This window comes from Zootoca vivipara, chromosome 13, assembly GCF_965207765.1.
Source record: "Zootoca vivipara chromosome 13, rZooViv2.hap1.1, whole genome shotgun sequence".
In the NCBI taxonomy this organism is placed as follows: Eukaryota; Metazoa; Chordata; class Lepidosauria; order Squamata; family Lacertidae; genus Zootoca; species Zootoca vivipara.
The window spans coordinates 7,758,353-7,776,944 of record NC_142596.1 but is presented as its reverse complement, the minus strand read 5'-3'; the positions used below and the strand labels follow the sequence as shown (position 1 = coordinate 7,776,944).

General features: G+C 48.2%; 1 protein-coding gene across 10 annotated transcripts in view; it reads left to right on the top strand.

The window, feature by feature from the left end:
- LOC118092486 (sodium/nucleoside cotransporter 1-like) overlaps window positions 1-18,592 on the top strand; it is a 35,093-nt gene that overhangs the window by 9,267 nt on the left and 7,234 nt on the right. For 9 of the 10 annotated variants that reach the window (XM_088657309.1, XM_088657312.1, XM_088657310.1 and 6 more), the window contains 14 exons: window positions 89-189; window positions 1,280-1,469; window positions 2,886-3,027; window positions 4,260-4,373; window positions 5,561-5,638; window positions 6,489-6,569; window positions 8,095-8,175; window positions 8,638-8,763; window positions 9,931-10,061; window positions 10,741-10,909; window positions 11,832-12,029; window positions 14,623-14,704; window positions 14,954-15,052; window positions 15,825-15,939. In XM_088657309.1, the coding sequence (XP_088513435.1) occupies window positions 89-189; window positions 1,280-1,469; window positions 2,886-3,027; window positions 4,260-4,373; window positions 5,561-5,638; window positions 6,489-6,569; window positions 8,095-8,175; window positions 8,638-8,763; window positions 9,931-10,061; window positions 10,741-10,909; window positions 11,832-12,029; window positions 14,623-14,704; window positions 14,954-15,052; window positions 15,825-15,939 (1,707 nt within the window). The remainder of the gene's footprint in view (window positions 1-88; window positions 190-1,279; window positions 1,470-2,885; window positions 3,028-4,259; window positions 4,374-5,560; window positions 5,639-6,488; window positions 6,570-8,094; window positions 8,176-8,637; window positions 8,764-9,930; window positions 10,062-10,740; window positions 10,910-11,831; window positions 12,030-14,622; window positions 14,705-14,953; window positions 15,053-15,824; window positions 15,940-18,592) is intronic. The other variant, XM_088657313.1, reaches the window with a different exon arrangement.

The window sequence follows — 18,592 nt, the reverse complement described above, 5'->3', positions numbered from 1 at the left end:
GACACCTGCTGGAGCTACAAATGGCAGCCCCGTTTCCCCTCTTTCAGACATGCACCCAGGCTTATTCTCTTGGTGTGATTCTCTTCAGGATCAAGAATGCAGCAGCTGAGCCTTTCTCTAAGGCAAGGTGCTTTTGCAAGGCTCATGCCAAGATACTACGGAAGATCTTCTTGGGCATCCTGTATGCAGGTGAGGCTATTATGCACACACACACACACCTTGACACTTTTCTGGCACTGGAAGGAGTGGGGCAACACTCCTAAGAATTTGGGTTTTCTTCCCTTTTGGTAAACCTCTAGGCCACATGAGCCGATCATATATGACCCCTCTAAAAGTCTCCACACCGATTGTGGATAGTGACGTTGGGGGAGACCACTCTGCTGAATAGTCTTGGGTGGAGGGTGGGAAGAGGTGAGATTCTCTAATGGCTTCCCCCCCCCCCATGGAATTGTAGAGTTTGAAGGGACCCTAAGGGTTGTCTAGTCCAACCCCCTGCAGTACAGGAACCACAGCATTCTGAGAAATTTCAGCTCGTGTCACGCTGAATGCAACATGATTGTTAAGCTCAAGCCGGTGTACAAAGGAAGCATCAGGTTAAGACAGGAAGGTGTAGGAAGTAAGCCCATTGCTTTCTTCACCAATATGAAAACAATGTTCCCTGGGGAAGACCAAAATTCTCCCAGTGTTCAGGAGGAGCTTTTAAAAAATCCAAATAAATTTTGGCTCAGATGGAACATTGGGAGGGATCTTTGAGAGTGAAGTGAGGAGCACTTGTAGGATCTAGCTCCCCTACAAAGCCCTCTAGAAGCAGTTGTGTCTGGTGCCCATTGGGACTGGTAGGGCAGAAGACAGGGAGCCTAACAGTAGGTGGCGCCAGAGCCAATTACCACAAGACTTAATTCTGCATTTGTAACCATTCGCCTTCCTGCTGAGTCCTACAAGTGCAACACTGAGAGAGAAAGCTGGTTGTTAAGTAGGGAGGCAGGGGTTGGCAAAGAGCAGGCTGAGATTGATGGAGCCGTGCCCCCTTTGTCCTAATGAACCAACCTCCACTGACCAGAATTGCCCACAGCTGTTTGCTATGGAATGCGGCCTATATACCGAATGAAGTGGGGCGACTTGCTAGATTTCAACATTGCAATACCGTACCTCAGTGCAACGGCCTGGAGAGAATAATATCTTCATAACTACAGGGAGAAAGCAGAGCCCAGCCCTGCACTGCTGGCAAAGGACTTGACCAACCGGTGCATTTCCTGACCTTTTCATCTCTTCTCTCTAGGCTATGTGGCCTACTTCATTGCAGCCTGTTGGCTGGACTTTGACCGAGCCTTGGCTTTGGTCGTTTTGACTGCCCTGGTGATTTGTTTCATGATCTATAGCATGGTCAAGAAATTCTGGGGTTCCAAGATTGTCCAGATGTTCAGCCCTTTCCGAAAATGCTGCCGGAGCGTCTGGCCATGGCTGAAATGGTGAGTTAGGGGCTTGCTGCACAGATCCGAATAGGAGCGATCTCCGCCCTCCTATTCACCCATTGTGAAGACTGCAAGGGAACCTTTTGCAAATATGCTCAGGATGGTGCAGTTCTCAACACACTTAATCTGCGAGCAAACCCCACTGAACAAAATGGGACTTGCCTCAAAGTAAACCTGTATAGAGCTGCACTCTGTAAATGTATTTTGCTGTAGATGGACAGCTTTGTAGTGATTTATTCCATACTAAAAATTATCGTTTTTCGTACAACAACTCATTTTTTCAGTCTTAAACATGGTTTCCCACATTTTGCAACATTTCTTTCTTTTTTGGGGGTGGGTAAACACTCATGAAATTTACAATTTACAAATATTTGTAATGAACACATTTGTATGGGCAAAAATGGGTGATCACATTTTTCCAAGCAATTTTGTCCAATATAATGCATTTTTGTATGTTTTTTTTTACAAATACCTTCATTTTTATGCACAGTTCCCCCTAAAATATATATTTCTGTGAACACCATTTGTTTGCAGAACTGCATCGCAAAATTCCAGTAAGAGCAAATTTCAAAGGATGGTTGCATTTTGGTTCATAGATTATTTGGGAAAGTACAAATTTGAATAGGTAAAGGTAAAGGGACCCCTGACCATTAGGTCCAGTCGTGACCGACTCTGGGGTTGCGGCGCTCATCTTGTGTTATTGGCCGAGGGAGCCGGCGTAAAGCTTCCAGGTCATGTGGCCAGCATGACAAAGCCGCTTCTGGCGAACCAGAGCGGCACACGGAAACGCTGTTTGCCTTCCCGCTGTAGCGGTACCTATTTATCTACTTGCACTTTGACGTGTTTTCGAACTGCTAGGTGGGCAGGAGCTGGGACTGAGCAATGGGAGCTCACCCCCTTGCAGGGATTCGAACCACCGACCTTCTGATCAGCAAGCCCTAGGCTCTGTGGTTTAACCCACAGCACCACCTGCGTCCCATACAAATCTGAATATTCAGCATCAATTGCTCACTGAATCAAATCTATTTCCCATCCTTAAATGCAATGTTATACAATAAAATGGCCACACACACACAAAAACTCAACAAAAGCCGAATAGAAATAGTAGAGAACTTCAACCAAGTTCTGTTGGCAAGCTATGTGTAGGTGCAGCAAGAAGAAAGAGTTCAAAAGACAACAGTTCAGTTCTATAACCCTTCAATCCAGCAGGCCACATGCTTGCTAGAATAAAACTATCTTAGCAAGGCAGTGGAAGGGGGTGAAGAAGGGGATGAATCCCATAATCATGTGTGGACACAGTCTTGCATCCCAACCATCGGGATGTGAAGAACTGCCTCCCCAACAAATCTCATTTATTTAGCAAAGCCTGTCTGGGTGTATCTCTGCAATGATGGTGATCTGCTTCCCTCCTAGGGTGCTGTGTGCAATCATTTTGATCGGCCTGGTAGTATGGCTGGTTCTCGACATGTCCCAGAGGCGAGAGCAGTTGGTGTCACTGGGCGGCTTCGCTGCGCTGGTGCTGGTGCTCTTTGTCTGCTCCAAACACCACGGAGCTGTAAGTAGCTGCATTTTCTTTGGCCTGGTGCCCTTAGATGATTTGATACACCTGCAACCCACACTTTCCTGTCCCCTTCCCAGTCTATAAAACCCACAATCCTATGTATCTATCCCTGGGAGTAATCTTCCCGGAGTTCAGTGGGGGCTTAACTTGAGAATTAGCAGTTATAGAATTGGGCTGAGATTCTGCTAGAGCTCAGGCACTGGATTATAAATAAAACCTGCAGAGTGGTTGGGCAAGATAGAACTTCGTAACGATAAAAGTTACAGTGAGGTGTGTGGGTTGCAGGCCCTGGTTGATGCCAGAAGTCCAGAACTGCAGCGTCCAGATGGCAGTCCAGTATCCATAGCTGCCAAGTCTCCCGTTTTCCCTGGGAAACCCCCGTTTTTCCTGCTGTCCCTAGTCAAAAAAACGGATTTTTTTGTTTTTCCCCGGTTTATTCTGGCGTGGTGGCCATTTTGGAACTGGGCGGAGCATGCTCAGAAGCGACTTTTTTAAAAAAATATTTTTTATTAAGGGTTTTCTTGGTTTACAAGGATATGTGTAATGTCTCTCTTAGCATTTTTACATAACTCAGAAGCGACTTTTGATGCTGCTCTGGCCAGTTCCAAAATGGCCACCACGCTACTTCCGGTATGCTAATTTCGGTCCGGTCCCTTATTTTTCAGAGAGGAACTTGGCAGGTATGCCAGCATCTGTTTCTGAAGACATGCAATGAAGGGCAGTTTATTTATGCCCTACCTTCCCAGGCAGCCTATGAGGCATGTCATTCCCCATTTTAATCCATGTGAGGTGGGACTGCGTGAGAGGTCATTCAGCAACCTTTATGGCCGAGTCAGGGTTTGGACGTAGACCTCCCCAGTGTTAGCCTGACACTCTAACTAACCACTAGGCCACACTGGGTTACGCCATCTGCTCTTTCCCTTTGGGGGCAATAGCTGACAAGTTCAAATGGCTCCCATTCAGTTGATTTGCTCACTTAAGGCCCTCTCTCACAGAATCCAATTGAAATATGTAGAATTTGAGCTGATTTTTTTGGACTTTGTATAGCAACTGCCCTATTCATGCAGGGGATCATTGGTGCCTCCTTCTCCAGTGAATTCAAGAAATCAGTGTGCTTTGTTCACCCTGAGGTTAACAACTTCTCCAACCTGGGGCTATCATTGATTCTCACTGACATGTCCCCTTGGTTCTTTATTCACAAGATTCCATTTTGTGCTGTGTTGCAGGTGCCGTGGAGAGCTGTGTTGTGGGGGCTTGGCCTGCAGTTTATCCTTGGAGTGTTCATCATGCGGACAGAACCTGGATTTCAGGCTTTCCAGTGGCTTGGTACTCAGATTCAGGTGCAGAGCAGTGTTGTTCGGAAGTGACTATATCTGAGTGCATTCTTTGCACTCGCCGGCTCCCACATTCAGCCCCAAGTAAATGGGTTGCAGATCCAGTAGCATCCTCTACCCAAGATCTTGGGAAGCAGCTGCTGGATAGAATAAACAGGACTAGGTTGGTTCAAGTTCAACCAATGTTCAGACTCAGTATTAGGTAGAGGTAGCCAATATAGAGCCCTGTGAATATTGTTAGACTCTAAACTCCCATCCAGCTCAGCCAGCAAGGCCAATTGTCATGAATGATGGGACTTGCAGCCCAAGAACATCTAGAAGACACCACATTGGCTACCCTTGGTGCAATGCATCTTCATGTGCCAAACATCCTAACTCAAGGGAATGACAGCAGCCCTTCCTGAGACAGGTGGGAGTGGAAGGAAGGTGTATTGAAAATGTGAAATAAAGACCCGTTTAGAGGTGCATCAAGCTGCTCCAACACCATCCTGGTCCACAGACAGTGAGCTAGCATGTCAGTTTGATTTCCCTCAATGGGGTTGAACAGAACTGATTCAGGTGACAGGGAGCCACCTAACTTTGGTGGTGGCAGCAGTGGCAGTGCAATGTCGATACGGCTCTCCTTCTCTTAATACCACCACCTGTGGAGGGACTTCTTCTTCCCTTTCTCCCACCACTGTCACCATAGATGGCCAAAGTAGCCAGAGGTCTTGCTCTCTGTTGCCATCTTTCCTTGCTCCCAGCATGCCGGTTAGCCATAGTGTTGTATACAGAAGGCCCCCAACATCTCCAGGTAGGACTGGGGAAGATCTCACCTGAAACCCTGGATAGTTGCTGCCAACCCTCAACTAGACAATCTAATATAAGGCAGCTTCCTAATGGTGGTGGCAAGGGCTCTTTATGGGGGAAGTGGTGGGCTGGTTTTTTTTTTAAAGGGGGGAGGGGATTTCTGAGCAGCAGTGGGGAAAAGCTTTCTATTGTGTGGTGACCAGACACTGGGTCATGAGCCCAGAATAAGACTTCCACAAGTAGCACCTCTGGCTTCACAACAATGCTTGAACTGTGTCCACTGTAACATCATATGTACATTTCAGGAAAGATGTTCCAAAATAAGCACTAGGTCTCCACCTTATCCAATGCACAGTATCCTGTGCATACTCATTCTCCCCAATGTTCCCTCTATTCCCTTACAGACATTCCTGAACTACACCACAGCTGGTTCCAGCTTTGTCTTTGGAGACAAATTGATCCAAGAGGCATTTGCCTTTCAGGTTAGCTTAAGGGGCATGTTTGACCCTAATCTCTCTCTCTCTCTCTCTCTGCCTCATCCTTCTCTCAGTCATCTTTGCTATTGAGTCCTTGACACAAGAGGCTGGCTTTTCATTGCATGGTTGGACTGGGATAAAACATGTCTGAGCTGTGGGCTACAGTCTGGTGGGCTACAGGCCTAGTGTCATTATCTGGCATAGGGGGACAAAAAATGCCAGGCTCTATGGAGCCCATCTGTGGTTGACATCAGCATTCTTAATTTTTATTTCTTTTAAGAGCTATGTCCTTTGGAAAATTCATAGCAGGCCAGGTAGTTTTAGCTGCCACCATCTTCCCTATCTCCAATGCTTCTGGGTTCTGTTCTGATATGCACTACGTATATTGGAGACATTGGGGAAAGTGAATAGGGCAGCTACAGCAGCTTCACCGAGCGCTGGCGGGAGATGGGAGCTGCTGTGCTTTCCCCACCAACACCTGTCCCTACTGCTTTCTGCTCCTCTTCCCCAATAAGCTTGCAGGTGGCAGACACAAGAGTAACACTTAGGAGGCGTCATAACCTCCACAAAGCTGCTGCTGTCTTCCTGGAATTTGCACTCACAAATGCTCCCAAACAAGCCAAGTGGTGAGTTTCTGGCCATTGTGTTAACTCCACAGATGTCCAGCCATGTTAAGTCTGCCAGTGTGGGCCATTGGACTAGCTCACTGTGTCCAGGATTTCTATAACATTCTGCACCTTAGAAGCTGCTCGGACCTTCTGTGCTCAACTTTATAATCAACCCCTATATGTGCTGTGTTGTAGGTTGTCTAGAACTCCCTAAAGTCTGATGTTCACTGTTTGCTTTCTGCCCCCAGGCTTTGCCCATCATTGTCTTCTTCAGCTGTGTGATGTCCATTCTCTACTACCTGGGAGTCATGCAGTTCATAATCCTGAAGGTAATGCTGAGCACAAGGCTCTGGGCAGTGGAGAGATGCTTTTGAGCCCCCACCGTGTAGCTGAGGAGGGTCAACCATTTCTCACTACCATGCAGCTTATTGTAAAAGATCATGAAAGATCTCTGAGCTCCGGAGAAAGACTCCCAAGATAAGTGTGTGTGAAGATTTTGGACGATGTGGGAAACCTAGGTAAGGCATGGCTGCCTGCTAGTGGGGAGGGAGGTCATGCCACAAGGATGGAGCAGTTGTTCTTGCAGGAAAGATGAGGCAACCAGTATGGCTGTGGTAGAGAGAAGGGGGCAGGAAGAGTGGTTGCTGTCACAAAATGCGGTGGGGAGGGTTTGTTGATGGAAAGTCAGTACTAGGACATGTGTGATGGAGTAGACGAGAAGCAGGGACCAACTATGCTGTCTGCAGAAAAGGAAGGAATACAGGAAGCCTTCTTATGCTGAGTCAAATCCTTGGTCTACATAGCTCCATCTTGTCTACTGGCAGCAGCTCTCCGACATTTCAAGAGAGGGGTCTTTTGGCGATACCAAAGGCTGAACCCAAGAAGTTCTGCATTTGCTCATTGCTAAGCTTCATAGCTAAGGAATGGGTATGGGGAATGGTTATGCTTGCAACGTGAGCCAAACAAGAGCAGGAGGAAAATTCATAGCTACTGAAGATCTTCATTGTCAAGTCTTGGGACTCAGGTGGCCTCAGCGGCACAGAATGCCTTCCATCAGCTTTGGCTGGTGGCCCAGCTACTCCTTATCTGGACAGGGATAGCCTAAACACTGTTGTCTATGCTCTGGTAACCTCAAGGTTAGATTACTGCAGTGCGTTATATGTAGGGCAGCCTCTGAAGACAGTTCGGAAACTTCAGTTAGTGCAGAATTCAGCAGCCAGGTTTCTCACTGGGGCAAGTCTTTGAGCATATTACACTGATCCTGGTCTGACTGCACTGGCTACCAATTAGTTTCTGGGCCCCATTCAAAGTGCTGGTTTTAACCTATACAGTAAAGCCTTAAATGGCTCATGACTGCAATACTCCAAGGACTGCCTCTTTCCATATGAACCTACCTGAAATCATCTTCCGAGGCCCCTCTTCATATGATTCCTCCACAAGAGGTATGGAGGGTGGCAGCACGAGAACAGGCATTTTCCGCAGTGATTCCCCTTTTGGGGAATGCTCTCCCCAGAGAGGTTCGGCTGGCGCATTCATTATACACCTTTAGGAGCCAGGCAAAAATGTTCCGCCAGATCTTTCACTGATGGACATCCAAAGCCCTTTTAAAATGGTGTTGGGGACGTGGGGGATTATTGGGTTGTTCTTGTTTTTATTTTGATTATGTACAGTATTCTGTGATTTTATATTTTGATTTTATCCTGTGAACGGCTCTGAGACCCGTGGGTGTAGGGCAGTATACAATTATTAATAATAAATAAATAACAATTATTATTAATAATAATACTAAGTCTCGCAGTCTCTTCTGTGTCAGGGCAATAATGCCTTCTGACCATCTCCTACCCTTTCCGGCAGTTGTCCTGGCTCCTGCAGATCACCATGGGCACAACAGCCACAGAATCTCTGAGTGTGGTGGGGAACGTGTTTGTAGGAATGGTAAGCAGGATTTTTCTTGTTTTTTACCCATCCCCCAGGGAAACCTGCATTATATACTTTTAAGGGCCAGGGGAAAAACATTCCTCTCCAACCAGGCTGATTAACATCCTATACCCTTTTAAATGTGTTTGTGGGAGGGGGTGGTGAGTGGGGGTTATTGGCTAGTGTGTGTGTTGTTCTTGTTTTTCTTCTTGTATTTTTATGTTGTGAATTTCCCTGAGATCAACGCGTGAAAGGCGCTATACACCATCATCTCAAAATGCCCAAATTTGAGCACAATCAGATCAGGAGCGTTTTGCTTCAAGACTCTGTGATTTGTTCTGTTTGTTTGCATTTGCTCTGGAAGCAAAAATCTCTCTAAATTCACTACTTCTTTGAGTGCTGTTTCTAGGGCTGCAAACTGGGGGGGGGCAAAAACTCTGCAGCATGTGCCTCCCCCCTTTTCCCCCTTCTGCCTTCCAGACAGAAGCGCCACTGCTCATCCGTCCCTACCTGCTGGAGATGACACGGTCAGAGGTTCATGCTGTGATGACTGGTGGCTTTGCCACCATTGCCGGCAGCGTGATGGGAGCTTACATTTCGTTTGGGGTGAGTCAGCAATGCAGAGAAGCTACCCAAGTGCAAGGGGATTCTTCTAGAGTGGGGATGGGGAACCTTTGGTTTTGTCAATGTCTCTGAACTCCCATCAACCCCAGAAATTATGGCCTCTGGCCAGGGATGCTGGGAGTTGCAGTTCTGCAACATCTGGAGGGCCAGAGTTTCTGCACTTCTGTCCTAAAGAGTTGTGTTTGGCCTGCTGTTACTTATTTGCAGCACACTTTGCAGATTAAATTGCTCCCATCCAATCTAACCAGGATGTTACATTGGCTATTAGTTTTGTACCGAAACACCACTCAGCCCCTATCACTTGCAGGCATTTGGATGGATTTCGGTTAATGAAGTATGCCAACAAGGTTCTTGGAGAAGTCCATTCCACCATATGACCTTTCCAGCCTTGCCCATCCTGGATGGGGACCGCTGAAGAAGTCTGGCTGGCTTGCTCAGCTTGGTGGTAAATTTTTCATTGTTGTAGGGGCATGTACCTGATTCCTTCACAGTTCTTCGGCTCCTCCTGAAAAAAAATCTAGCTCCATTATTGTTTGCACTGACTATCAGGCAGGCAGGGGTCTTTGATCCCTACCTGGAGATACCACAGTTTGAACGTGAGATGAACTTCATACAAACACTGCCAAGGTGGAGTGCCATAGCTCAGTTGCAGAAAGCATGTTTTGCATGCAAAAGGTCCCAGGTTGAATCCCCAGCATTTCCAGGTAAGTCTGGGAATGTGTGCTGCCTGAAACCCTGGAGAACCTCTGCCAGCCAGTGTAGACAGTTCTAAGCGAGGTGGACCAAGGGCCTGGTTGTAATAGGCAAGTTCCCATTTTACCATAAGTGCCCTTTCTGGAGGGCACGGTACTTGAGAGAGTAATAGCTGACCAACTCCAAGGGCTCTTGCATTTAGCTTATTGGTCTGGAATCCATATAAATATGGTTTCAGGCCGAGGTTCATGACAAAAACTGCCACCACAAAACAGGCCCTGTCTCTCATCGTCCACCACATGTCAAAGAGCAAAGTGACTTGCTGGATTTAATATGTAACATTTTTTAGTTCTTTGGGGACACCAAATATGCCTACCACCCCATCATTCTACAGTATTGTGGTGCTACTGAGATACGCATCCAATACCACAATCCTGCATTTACATCCTGCTACAGATTGATGCCTCATCCTTGCTTGCTGCTTCAGTAATGGCAGCACCTTGTGCTTTGGCTATGGCTAAGCTCGTCTACCCAGAAGTGGAAGAATCTAAGTTCCGGAGCCAGGAGGGAGTGAAAATTGCCTGTGGGTGAGTGTAGTCAGAGCATGTGACATGAGGATCACAAGGCTGCCGAAAGGATCCTGGAATGGTGCAGGATTAAGTGGGAAGAGGGGTACAGGAGTGGGGTGCAGAACTAGGGGAGCCAACATCTGAAAGGCACAGGAGCCTCTTTGCATAACTTCTCCATAGCCAAGAGAAACAGAGAAAGCTGTGGGAAAGCTAATGTGAAGTAGGGAGAACTATTACAGTGTAGCACTCAGTTGGTGAATCTTTGGCTCTCCAGATGTTGTGGAATTCCATCTCCCATCAATCTGAGCCAGCAACATCTGGAGGTTCTCCCTACCCCAGGCGTAGTGAGCGGCATGTTAGCCAGACACTGCATGAACACCCTGCCAGTAATTATTTGGCATGAGTACTTAACTGGCCCAGTGGAATCAACAATTTAGGCCATTTACTGCTATAAATGAGAACGACTGGAGTTGCTCCTCATATCTAAACCAAATATGTGCAGGTCTAAGTAAAATGGGAAGAAAGTGGATTAACTGCTAAATAATGCTCAAATATGGACAAGCCCTCAGACAGCAGGATGCAGAATTGTCTGTTGAGCTCCACGGTATGTGATGGAGCTTTGTATATCATTGCTGCTTTGCCAAGGGAGTCAATCTCTGGACCTGTTTTCTTCTCACTTGGTGTATTGTTGCTGCAGGGAGGAGAAAACTGTCCTGGAAGCTGCCAGCAATGGAGCAGCTGCCTCTGTGGGGCTGGTGGCGAACATCGCGGCCAACCTGATAGCATTCCTGGCTGTACTGGCGTTCAACAATGCTGCCCTCGCTTGGCTGGGAGGCATGGTCAATCTGCCAGAACTCTCCTTCCAGGTACCATCCACAAGGCAGCCACCCTGTGAGTACACCAGGGTGGTCAATGGATGCTAAGAGGGAATGATATGTGTATTGTCACTTATTGGCTCTCTTGCCCTCTCACTCAATGGGTTGCCAGGGCAAGGACAGGTCAGACATCTGAACTGATTGGTGCAGAGGGCTTCCCCTTACTGCTTCTATGTGTCAGGGGCTCCTGGCTGGTTGCCCAGGAAAGTATAAAGACAAGGGGGAAATTCTTGCCGTCCTTTTTTATTTTTCTTTACAGAGAGAGGCTATAGAACCCAGCCTCTTGGATAATGGCATTGTCCCAAGTGAATCTCCACTCCTGTCTCTCCCACTTCCTCATTCGTCATTCTCATAATCTCCTCTACGGGTGTTGCTACGTGCCCTCTATTATTGAGCTCTTTGCTCTCCTACTTTTAAGGCTCGCCGGGTTCTGGGAGCTGGAGGAGCTGGAATGCTTTCTAATGACATGTCAACTGGGTGTTGTTCTGACTGTCCCCAGGATTTCCCAGCTTCCCCCCTCATGTGCCTCTGAGCTGTGACCTCCCTCAAACCCATTGTAAATCTATACTGTCTTCCTCCTCCTCCTCCCTAGAAGGGTTAGGATAGGGAGGCGGCCTCCAACATTCCTCCTCTGCCCAGTCCCTTACACCATCACTCTGCCCATTTCAACTTCCTGTCCCCATTTTTCCCCATTTCACTCTCCAGGCTCCCCCTCTTCTGTAATCTTAGTGTGGAGGATTTACTGTGGATTCACGACAGACGGGGGGTGGGTAGCTCGGCAGGAGTAGAGATGGGAAGTGAATTTGTGCCATGGATATGGGTGCCGGTGAGGATGGGTGGGGAAGGTGGCCCGGGATGGCAGAAGTGACCATTGATTTTATTTCTCAACCTTTCTTTTCCCTCTGGCTTCTAGTTGATCTGTTCCTATGTCCTGGTGCCTGTAGCGTTCTTGTTGGGAGCAAGCTGGGAGGATGCCCCGGTGGTAGCTGAGCTTCTAGGAATCAAGATATTCTTAAATGAGTTTGTGGCTTATCAACAGCTCTCAGGCTACAAAGAGAAACGATGGAAAGGACTACCAGAGTGGGACGGGACACACAAGCAGTGGATTTCGGCAAGTGTGCCAGTCATATGGTGGAGGGGAAATGTCAGTTCAGTGGACTTACACACCAACAACTGCCCTCCAGACGCAACCATTGCAACAAAACCCGACTGTTGTGCAGTTGAGTTTGAGGCTAGGGACACAGCACAGCAGAAAGTAGTTGTACATTGGGCTGGAGGAGAAATTGGATTCAGTTCACTTTTAAAGGCAAACCTGCCCACTTCTCACTTTCCCAAGCAATACTGAAATACAGCAAATCTTTTGAAATTTGCACTTACTGTTCAGGTTTGCGAACTATTTTTGGAAGCTGAACATCTGACGGGGCTTTTGTGGCTTCTGATTGGCTGCAGGAGCCTCCTGCAGGAGCCAAAAAAATCACTAACTGCAATAGCAATGTGTAGTAACAAACTGAACTAAAGACTAGGCAAATGAGGAAATGGAGAGGAACTAAAATGAGTCACCTATTCCGGTTGCACATCAGCAACCTTGTGTGTGCAACAACCCCATGGTTTCAGAGTAATATATGCAGGCTTGGTAGCTGTGTACAGGGAAGTGATAAAGCCCTGGCACAGGAAACCAGTATGAAAACCCTTCACCTCCTGAAGCTCATTGCTGCTTTCTGTGTTGGCAATGGAACTCCTGATTACCCAAATCCAGCAAGTCATTTTTCTTTTGTTCCTTGCTCGTTTTCTCTTGGGTACCCAGGAAGTTTCCCTATATCAAGTCATCCAGCCCAGTATTGCCTGTTCTGACTGGCAGCAGCAATTCAGGGTTTCCCACCCCCTGCTACTTACTCCTTTTAAATTGAAAGTGAAAATGCCAGGAACTGAACCTGGGATTTCTGCCAGGGAAAACAGGGGTGGGAGACCTTTTAGGCTTCATGGGCCAAATCTGACGGGTGTGTGGGGACCCAGGTGAGGTTGCCCACACATCAATTGCCTCTAGTCGAAGACATCAGGTAATTTGACACTTTGAAGTCCTGAAGTTGAGACTTCAAAGCACCCTGTGCCGCCCCAGCATTGGGTGTATGAGGGCATTCCCCAAGGGTAGCTCTCTTGCACACCAGATCCAGCGGGCTTTGACTCTACTACCTATCTGCAAATGAATAACGTTTGCCTTGGCAGAGCCAAAGCCCACTTTCCCTTGCCAGTGCACAACAGAGAGTGCACTTTAAGGCTGTCAGTTGTGACCTGGTAGTTGCATCTCTACATGCCCCACCCTCGATCATATATGACACCAAGCACCAGGCATGATGTAGGTATAGTTTGGGGGAAACAGCCTCATGGGCCAAATATGAATTCCTGGCAGGCTGGAGGCTCCCCACCCTGATGCAAAAGCATTTGCTCTGCTCCTGAGCTAGTGTCCTCCTCCAGAATCACAAGGAGCCATGCTGCTTCTCAACTCTATCGCTCACCTGGGCACTGACTGCAGCCCAGCTCTGGTCCCAACGGCCATTTCTCAGCTGCTCCATCGTCAGGCTGTTTGGGTTCTTGGCTCCATTCACTCCACCCAGGCAACAGACTTGGAGTAGGTGAAGGCTTCTCCATTCAGCACCCCTGTTCCCCCATATTTGATCTTGAGTCCAATATATGTATATCAAAACAAACACAACATTTATTCAGGAAGTTACATAGGTTGGGTTAGGTTTGAGAGAAACTAGGATGGCTGTTCACAAACAGTCAACGATTAAAATGCACTTTCCATCATAGCACTTATTGACGGCCGCCTTAAATTTGCACACTAAATAACTTTCAGCCCGTTTGAAGGAAACCAATATTCCTCATTTGCCATTTATGTTTTGAATCCTTGTCCACAGTCCTCCTGTTGTGGGGTGCTGTTTTGGACTCGCATGCAATACAAAGGCATGGGTTCTGGTGCAAACAGCAAAGTAGGAGCCTCGGAGTGAAGCTAATGCTCATCCGACCCTTGGATTTCCATCAGAAAAAATGTGCCTTCATATTTCCTGAGGTATCACAGGGCTGGCCCCTCCCTCCCAAAAAAGACAATACATGAGGGATTCTGACAATGCATCCTGGGTAATCCATGTTTAGGAGGTAGGTAAGCTGTCCTAGTGAGGCAATGAAGGGACAGAGTTTGCTAGACTTGAAAGAAGCATGTTCTCTTGTGTACGCTACTAGCCAGATTAGGGTGAGCCTTGCAGCTCCCAAACTCCTGGTGAGCAAAGCAAGATGGAAAAATACTATTTCTTGCAAAGATCTGGGCTTCTATACTCCAGCTTGCCATGCACCTTGGTGCAGAGGTGGTCAATATGGTGCCCTACAGATGTTGGACTACAGCTCCCATCATCCCTCACCACTGGCCACACTGGCTGGGGCTGATGAGTTGGGAGTCCAACAAGGTCTAGATGGCACCCTTGATCTGTTGATCCAGAACTCAGAAACAAGGAGCAACCCCTCAACTAGCTAGCACTGACTTGTGCTCTTGATTGCATTGGGATGCTGATGCTGCTTCCCACAGAGCATCCCTCTGCCCTTTGCAACAGGGCAAAGAGGGGGGCTGGTATTCACTGTGGCAGGAGTGATTGGCATGGGGCCACTTGTGCTGTCACAGCAGAACTGATCACACTGTCTCTCTTGTTCCGCAGGAGAGAGCTGAAATCATAACAACCTTTGCTCTTTGTGGATTTGCCAATCTGAGCTCCATTGGGATCATGTTGGGAGGCTTGAGTAAGTTGGCCGTCCGGTGAGGAACATGTAGGGCTCTGAGATCAGGAGAAACTGTCCAGCCCATAGCTACGTCTCCAACTGCTGGGGCTTCCTGGAACTGTGTGCCCTGGCTAACGCACTGTAGACACTTGGGGGCTTCGATCTGGTGTGAACAAATCAGGAGGAAACCCCATATATAGTCACTTGATTCAGTTCATCCTGCTCATCCAGCTATTTTTTGTGTGTGTGTGTGTGTGTGTGTGTGTTAAGCTTCCATGGCACCACAACGCAAGGGTGAATTTTCCAGCATCGTTCCCCGGGCTTTGTTCACTGGAGCCTGTGTGTCCCTGATCAACGCATGCCTTGCAGGTAACATATGGGTGTTTGGTGGCAGAAAGGGGCCCAAGGGTTCGAGGAAAGGGAGCCTATGGCTCTCTGGGTGTTATTGAACTCCCAGCCAGTTTGACCAATGGTTAGGGATGATGGGATTGTTCCAGCATCTGGGAGGCCACAGATCCCCATGCCTGGATTAGAGGAAAGGGTCAGTTTGCCCTTGTCACATTCAAAATCAGGAGCAATAAGGATCCTGGGAGAACAAAAAAGGGGGGGAAGGGGGAAACTAACTGTTGGAAATGGGAACATGTAGGAAGCTGCCTTAATCTGAGTCAGACCATTGGTCCATCTAGCTCAATACTGTCTACTCTGACAGGCAGTGGCTCTCCAGGGTTTCAAGCAGGGGACATTCCCAGCCCCACCAGGAGATGCTGGGGTTTAAACCTGAGGTTGATTTCCGCACACAAAGCAAATAGATGCTCTGCCACTAAGCTACATCCATTCTGGAGATTATTTGAGAAGGGAGAGGTCAAACTATATGGAAGGGCTAGGATTTATGATAGCCATACGCAGAGAAAAGGGGTGCACTCAGTCAACCCCAAAGAACCTTGCTCGTCCCATCAATATGCTATGCAAACAACGCCATACAAAAGGCTGGTGGACAAAGTTACTCCTTCAGTGACAGTATGGCTCCCAAACACGAGCACCAGCCCAAAGACATGCAGATCTCCTAGGCACATGCCACCAATCATATATAACTCTCACCCACTTCCCAGCCTTCTCTCATGGACTTTGCAACCCACAACAGGTATCCTTTATGTGCCCAGAGGAGGGGTGACTGACTGCCTAGACTTCTTCAGCAAAACCAACCTAAACTCTACCAGCTACCCAGTCTATATTTGCTGCCAAGACTTGTTCACCTGGTGAGTGTATTCCTCTTACCCATTCCCCTTGCAGTGCTAATGTTTGCAAAAGCTATATGACCACCTTCAGCCGGCAGGGGAAGTGGGAGCAGTAAGTTAGAGGGAAGCCAGGAGATGGTCAGATGCCCATGCAAATGTGTGCAATATCGCCTGGTTGTGCCAGCACCAACGGAAGGCATAGCCAGGCACCTGCCAAGGGCCCACAGGGGTTCTGTCAATCAGAGCTCCCTGGAGCTGCTACCCTGTTTCCCCTTTTTTAATACGTAGTCAGAAAGTAAGCCATGGCAGGGTTTTTAAGCATTTGAGAAATATAAGACATACCCCCAAAATAAGCCATACTTCCGCTCCGCGGAAACCAACCCCCACAGGCACCTCCACTCAGAGTCACTCCATGCAGCTGGCACTGCAGGAGCGCGATCAGCTCTGAAGTGGCGCTCCAAGAGCTCCGCTTAACAGCTGATCGTGCTCCTGCCTTGCTGGCTGCATCCCCGCGCTCCGCCTTCTCGTCCATCGCCGCCCTGCCGCTTCTGTGCTTGTCGCCACCGCTGGGCTCACTGCTTCTTCCTTGCCTGGCCTGGCCAAGGAGCTTGGAGCGCCCTGCAGCGGCAGGCGGAGCGCCTGAGCCAGCGGCCTCTGCCTGGCCCGGCCTAGGATGCCTGCTGCCCCGCCACCCGGAACCAGTGGCTGCTGCAGCGCCGAGCACTCAAGAGAACCGAGCAGCGCCCTGAGCCAGCGCCCTGAGCTGTAAAAACTGTACCGGTAATAAAAAAAATAAGACATCCCACCGAAAGTAAGCCACCCTGTGTTTTTTTGAGGAAAAAAAGTTATAAGACGGTGTCTTAAAAAAGGGGAAAGACGGTATTTCTCTTCAGCACTGCATGCCCCCTGTTTACCCACTTCTGACTCGGATCCAAGGGAAGTAATGATGCAAACAGGGAGCAGGAGCAGGAGCAGAACTGCTGCCAGCTTGCTCACTAGCTCTCAGCCTAACAAGCAAGCAGGCAGTAGCAATGGCATGGAAGAGAGCAGCTGCACCTGGTGACAATGGCGGTCGTAGGGGAGCAGCATCACTGAGAGAGGGAGCCCATTGAAGGCATCTTGCCTCTAAGAGCCTGCCTGAAACAGGTAACTGGCATTGCCTGGCTCTGTGCATTTCTGTGTTGGAGGTAAATATGCGGCGATGCTCTCATTCTGCGCTGTCATCTCATTTGCCACCTGGCCAGTCTTAAACCATCCTCTCAGAATGGGACAATTACTCTTTTTTTAAAAATAATAATCAGCAGAGCTATTAAAATGCACATATATTTAAACGAATTAGATGTGCTCACATCTTTTTGCTTCTACTTTTGGGGCATGCCAATTGTGGTAGCTGCCTGTTCCTTTGGTTGGGAGCCGGGAGTGTGAAATCCAAAAGCACAGGATATGTCCCTGGAAAAGGCAGAGATGTAAACTTCTAGAAGCCAATTCAATGACATGCTGTTGTTTGCCTTGGTCTCCCAGTTATCTCTTTGATGCGTTTAAAGGAACTTAAGAGAGCAGGTTTCCTGAAAGGAATCTTTTAGCTGTCAAAGATTTGGTACACAGCTCTCTGGTTCAATGGAGGTTTTTGGCAGGCCAAGCTTCTGCCTAATCTCTCTCTTTACAACTTAAGAGCCCTGCTGTGTCAGACCAAAGGTCCATCCAGCCCAACATTCAACAAGGCAGCAAACTACTAGATGACTCTAGGAAGGCCACTGGCAGGATGCAAGGAAAAGACCCCCCCCCGGCTGCTCATGTTTCCAGCAACTGGTATCCTTTGATATGGGAGGTAGTATACATTCATCGTGACTAAAAAGGTAAAGGACCCCTGACAGTTAAGTCCAGTCGCAAACGACTCTGGGGCTGCGGCGCTCATCTCGCTTTACTGGCCGAGGGAGCCGACATTTGTAAAACGTGGTGGCGGCAGCTGAGTTCTGGAACGGAACAGCCCCGGAGCTGCCTGATCTTCTGGATTTTACAGACAAAATCTCAGCTCGGTGACGAAGCCAGTGGAACTATGTTCAAACTCTACACAGAGCTGGTCACGTAACAGAGTGACTCTCAGCAGGAAAGTGAAGCTTTTGTCCTTATCTCTTAGAGAAGCTGGGCAGAGGGGTTTTGCAGTGTTCTAAAGTGGAAGATGATTCTGCACCAACACCACTTCTGGGAGCCCTATGGCTTCTTGCCACCCGTTGCCACCCCAATGAAGTGGAGATAATTTTTTTCTCTCCAAAGAGCAATCTGAAGGGGGGAAGCATTGTCTCATGCCATTGCCTGCCTTGTGCACTGCTTGCAATTTTGTAGATTGAACCAATTCTTCTATTAGGGAAAAGGGAGTTTATGGCACCTTCCTGTCCGTGGACGTCTCCCTGTGAGAATGGCTGTTCAGGGAAGGCAATTTGATGCTGGACTGGTGCCTGCACACGAGAGACTGAAAGCCCCTAAAAGCATGCAGTGAGGCAACATGCTGAAGAAAAGCACCCACTATTAGATGTATGGGAGACAGCATGAAAGAGTAGCGCCTGGTACCAGAGCAGTGCTTCCTGGAATGCGACAGGCTCAGTCCCTTCAATGCTATGTGCGAAAGCCAAAGGAAGCCCATTAGAGACAGGTCAAAAGATGACCTGGAGGGGCG